General features: G+C 39.8%; 1 protein-coding gene across 1 annotated transcript in view; it reads left to right on the forward strand.

Moving 5' to 3' along the window:
* The first annotated feature begins 229 nt into the window (after nt 1-229).
* LOC106883838 (signal recognition particle 14 kDa protein) overlaps nt 230-5638 on the forward strand; it is a 13370-nt gene continuing 7961 nt past the window's right edge. The window contains exons 1-2 of the mRNA XM_014934977.2: nt 230-464; nt 4866-4938. Of these exons, the coding sequence (XP_014790463.1) occupies nt 441-464; nt 4866-4938 (97 nt within the window). The 5' untranslated portion in view covers nt 230-440. The remainder of the gene's footprint in view (nt 465-4865; nt 4939-5638) is intronic.

A 5638-nucleotide genomic window follows, 5' to 3' on the forward strand; every position in this document is an offset into this window, starting at 1 on the left:
ATATATACGACAGACACTATATATATACACACACACAACGTATGTACATCCACGCATGCACGAAACTCTCGACCAATGAGTCACTTTTGTAACTTCTGTCGATTAAATTATTTTTATTAACACACGCTCTCACATACGCACGCGCGCGCGTGCATGAAAACACACATATAGTTAGATAGATAGCTTTTTAAACACACACACATACGCATTTCTAAGGAGAGTTCTCAACAGTTTTGACTTCGCTAAGACACCGATTTAATAAATAAATGAATGCGTTAGCGGTATACAAACATTTAGTACCAATATACATTTACGACATCCAAAATTGAAATTCCAGACAAATATAACACGGCACAAATTTTACAGGTCGCATTTACAGATATTCACCGTCTCTTCGTTATTTCTAACTTCCTGTACAAGGCGTCATTCCAACATCAAGCATGGTCTTCCTAGAGAATGATTCGGTATGTCATTTCAGTTTGTTTGTTTAGTTGATTTCACCTCTAAATATAAAACTTCTGTTAGTAGAGCTAATTTATATTGTGTTAGACTAAATCCTGATATTGCTTTTGGTTCTAAATTATAAAGAATTTCTAGCACATATTTTCGAACTTCGACGCTAATTACGTTTCCAGTTTTGTTTTAATTATCACAAAACAGACTCAAAGTCTTTCTTCACAATTGTTGTAATTTCATTTTGAAGGTAACTATGGGATAATAAGTTATATATATATATATGCATATATATATATATCCCTTTGTATGTTTAGCACCTGCTTTGGATTATAGAGAATAATTCGTGTCACAAAAATTAATTAAAAAAAACAAACAAACATTTATTTTAAATAACCAAACTTAAGAATTTAAGTAAATGATGTAGATAATCGTTATTTGATAAATAATAATAATTGTTTTTTTAGATTTGTATAACATCATAAAATTATACCTATATGTAATTATATATAATTTCCACAGCAACATATGGTTTAATTTATTTGAATCCTGATAGCAGCCACGAGTTCATTCTCAACACCTTTCCGTGTTTAATTAGATATTTTGTTTTGGGCTGTTGGTGAGATGTGTCTAGAAATAAGTTTCGATTCTCGGTTGTAGCTATTTCACTTATATTGTCTACGTTCAATTCTCTGTTCTAGCTATTTCAATCGGATTGCTTTCGGGAAAGGCCTCAATGCCGTGACTTCTCATTTTCCTTTCACCATTAAAAACACGCGGTCTAGTAAGCAAAATGTCCAATACTTTCTTCTAATAAATATTTTGTCACTTCATCAAATTTACTTCTGCAAATTTTATGTTGTCAGACGCTTAGAAGATGGGCGGGGACGAACATTTTCCTAATTTCGCACAATGTCACAAATCTGTAGCAGTAGAAAGTCTATTGAATCAACATTTCGTTGATTCTAGAAGAATTTGAACTTAAAATATGGAATGATTTAACTAAATATTGTAAGGCGGGGATCTCCAACCACGGGGCTGCTAACCAGTCCCGGGTCGTAAATTATTTGGTACCGGGCCGCACAGAAAGAATGTTTTTAGATTTTATTGACTATCGCAGTATGCAGGATGCGGTAAGAAGTTTGCTTTCATAACAAATTGTTTTCGGTTTCAATCCCATTACGTGGCACCTTGGGCGAGTGTCATCTATCCTAGCCTCGGACCAACCAAAGCTTTGTGAGTGGATTTGGTAGACAGAAACTGAAAGATGCCCGTTGTGCGTATGTGTGTGTGTGTGCGTGTGTGTCATCATCCTTTAACGTCCGTTTTCCATGCTGGCATGGGTTGGACGGTTTGACTGAGGTCTGGAAAACCAGTGGCTGCACCAGGCTCCGATCTGATTTGGCAATGTTTCTACAGCTGGATGCCTTTCCTAATGCCAACCACTCTGAGAGTGTAGTAGGTGCTTTTTACGTGCCATCGGCATGGGAGCCAGTCAGGTAGGCCTGGCATCGATCATGTTCAGATGGTTCTTTTTACATACCACCGGCACAAGAGCCAGTCAGGGTATACAGTGGGCACTGGCCACAGCTTCGATATTGGTTTCACTTGACTCAACAGGTCTTCTCAAGCATATCATATTGCCCGACATATCAAAGGTATTCTTAACAGGGCCAGACATGCGTGGCTGCGATCTCACTTTAGTTGCTGGATCTTCTCAATCACAGCATATCTCCAAAGGTCCTGGTCTCCTGTTATTGCCTCTGTGTGGCCCAATGTTCGAAGGTCATACTTCACCCATCCCATGTCTTCCTGGGTCTACCTCTTCCATAGGTTCCTTCTAGAGTTAGGGAGTGGCACTTCCTCACACAGCCGTCCTCATTCATATGTAACATATGACCATACCAGCACAGATGCCTCTCTTGCACACCACATTTGATGCTTCTTTTGCCCAACTTTTCTCTCAGGACACTTAAGCTTTGTCATGTAAGCACACTGACACTACACATCCAGCGGATCATACTAGCTTCATTTCTTTGAAGCCTACGCATATCCTCAGCAGTCATGGCCCATGTTTCACTGCCATGTAGCATGGTAGTTCACACACATGCATCATACAGTCTCCCTTTCACCCTGAGCGAGAGGCCCTTAGTTGCCAGCAGAGGTAGGAGCTCCTTGAACTTTGCCCGAGCTATTCTTATTCTAGTCGCTACACTCTGAGAGTAGCTACCCCCACTACAGACTTGGTTGCCTAGGTAGTGGAAACTTATTAACTACTTCTAGTTTCACCCCCTGAAGGGGGTTGTGATTTGACAGCCTTCGTACTTACTAAGACTTTGGTTTTTGCTAGGTTGACCCTAAGGCCCTTTAATTCTAGACCTTGCTTCCACACCCTAAACTTCATCCCCAGTTCTGGCAGTGACTCTGCTTATTAGAGCAAGGTCATTAGTACATAGAGAAGCTCCCAGGGGCAGCCTGTCTTGAATTCCTCTTATTGCCTGGAGGACTATAATGAATAAGAGGGGGCTGAGGAATGATCTTGGATGAACCCATACTTTTACTCAGAATTCTTCACTATACTCATTGCCAACCCTCACCTTACTGACAGCATCCCTGTTCAGGGCTTGTACAGCTCTTACCAACCACTCGTCTCTCCCCAGTTTCTGCATTGTGCCAATCTTCAAAACCAATGTTTATAAGAATGTTAACTGAGGAAATCTATAGTGATTCTGTACAATATGTTTTACTGGAGTCGACTTCAGTCTTCAACTTTCTGTTACCATTAACATAAGTCATAGATACCAGTCACTTTGACTGAGTCCCTTCTTGTGCCAAAGTTAGAAATTATCATTGGCAGAGTTGGTAGAACGTTGCACAAAATACCTTGCATTATTTGTTTTGGCTTTTAATTTCTGAGTTCAAATTCCAACCAAGGTTGAATTTTACCTTTCATTCTTTTTGGGTCAATAAAATAAGTACCAGTTGATTACTGGAGTTCTTGTCATTAATTTACTCTTTCCCTAAAGTTGCTGGCTTAGAAACCATTATTATTATTATTATTATTACCAAGACAGTGAGTTGGCAGGATTGTTAGTACATTGGGAAATATGCTTAGGGGTATTGCTTCTTGTTCTTTACATTCTAAGTTCAAATTCTGCTGGAGATGACTTTTCCTTCTGTTCGGACCAATAAAATATGTACCAGTCAAGTACTGGGGTTGACGTGATTGTCTAGCCCCTCCCTCCAAATTTCAGGCCTTGTGTCGATATTAGAGATAATCATGACCAGGCCTGTGGAGTCGGAGTTGGAAACAATTAAGGGGTAGCTGGAGTCGGAGTCGGTAAAAGTATTCTGACTCATAATATCTTTATTCTTTAATATCAACCAGTTATAACATATAGGCCTACTCAAAGTACAAGTGTATGCATATGCTTTATGCGATATGTAGACCACAATCACTTAATTACATAAAGAGGAGCTGGAGTCTGGGCCGGAAATAGTACAGGAGTCGGAGTCGAAGTTTTTTGTTTCAACTCCACAACCCTGATTATGACTTCCAAAAGGTCAGTGCTGAACACAGGATTTCTATAGAATTAAGCAGACGAGGAATGACTCTTTTTGGATAGGATACCAGACATTAACTGAGAGATTCTCTGATGCAGGAATTCAGTTCACTTAATTATAGCCAGATCAACAATTTGACTATGAAGTTGACCTGGTCATAGTCAAAGAAACAGTGCAGTATTAGTGATGTGAACTATCGACTCCCTGAATAGCACTTTGTTGACACAACCTCTGTTCTTCAAGTACAGAAGTGGAAGTACATTTCCTCCATGTACTGAACATCAGATAATCACTAGTAATGTTCTTGGAATGGTGACCATAGTCAAGAGACTGTTCTAAACAGCTTGAGATATGAGGTTTTACAGAATAATCTTTCCACGTCATCATCTTCATCATTTAACGTCCGCTTTCCATGCTAGCATGGGTTGGACGATTTGACTGAAGACTGGTGAACCAGATAGCTACACCAGGCTCCAATCTGATTTGGCAGAGTTTCTACAGCTGGATGCCCTTCCTAACGCCAACCACTCCGAGAGTGTAGTGGGTGCTTTTACGTGCTTAGTAAAACACTTGCCTTGGATTTGAACTCAAAACCTGAGATACATTACTGCTTGTCTTCTACCTAAACCACTAGATCAGGCTTGGGCAACCTTTTGTGACAGGTGTGCTGTATGAGATAAAACTCATCATTACGTGGGCTATACTGCAAAAACAAAAACAAAAAAAAAAATTCAAGGTAAGTTTTTATTAGATGGCTCACAGGTTGCCCATGATGACTGTACTAGTCTATTCTTCCTTTGTGATGTTATATTAGCCTCATTTCTCATTTACTCTTTTGTCTATTTCAGTTTCTTAGCGAACTCACCAGATTTTTCCAAAGATCAAAGACATCGGGGTCATTGAATATAACAATGAAACGCTGTAAGTATCATCTTCTTTTTGTCATAGAATGATGATGGTGACTTGTAACAAGTCCATCTGTGAGCTGCTTTTGACTCTTGGTTCACTTTCACTGCTTACTCACTTAAATGCATGAAGGGCCACAAGGTTTTGTTCAGGTTTATAATTCTGTGCCCTTTTGTAAGAAATCTGAATGACTCGAAATCGAGCATTGATGAGAAATAACGAGAACAATTAATATGGTGTGGACTGATTGTTTAATTATATTTAGGCCACTTAGCGACCATGTATTTTCAGGTTCAGTCCCACTGCACAGCAATGTCTTTTACTATAGCACTAGTCTGACCAGTGTTTTGGTTGCGGATTTGATGGAGGGGAAACTGTAGGAAGCCCATGGGTGTGTGGTGTGGTTCAGATGCTTGCTTTCCAATTTCCTAATCATGTGGTCTTTAGCTCAGTCCCATTGCACAGCACCTTGGGCTCGTGTATTCTACTATTCAGGGAATGTGGAGCATTGTTATAGGGGAAATGGTTCTCATTGAAGATGAAAGGAAAGGTTTATGGGAGTTGTGTGAGAGCTGCAATGCTGTATGGGAGTGAGACATGGTGTTTGACGGAGAGAGAGAGAGTGAGATGGCAATTTTGAGAAGGACTGAGAGAGCAATGGTGAGAGAAATGTGTGGTGTGAGGCTGTTTGATAAAAGGAGGACTGAGGACTTGA

This window comes from Octopus bimaculoides, chromosome 11, assembly GCF_001194135.2.
Source record: "Octopus bimaculoides isolate UCB-OBI-ISO-001 chromosome 11, ASM119413v2, whole genome shotgun sequence".
NCBI lineage: Eukaryota > Metazoa > Mollusca > Cephalopoda > Octopoda > Octopodidae > Octopus > Octopus bimaculoides.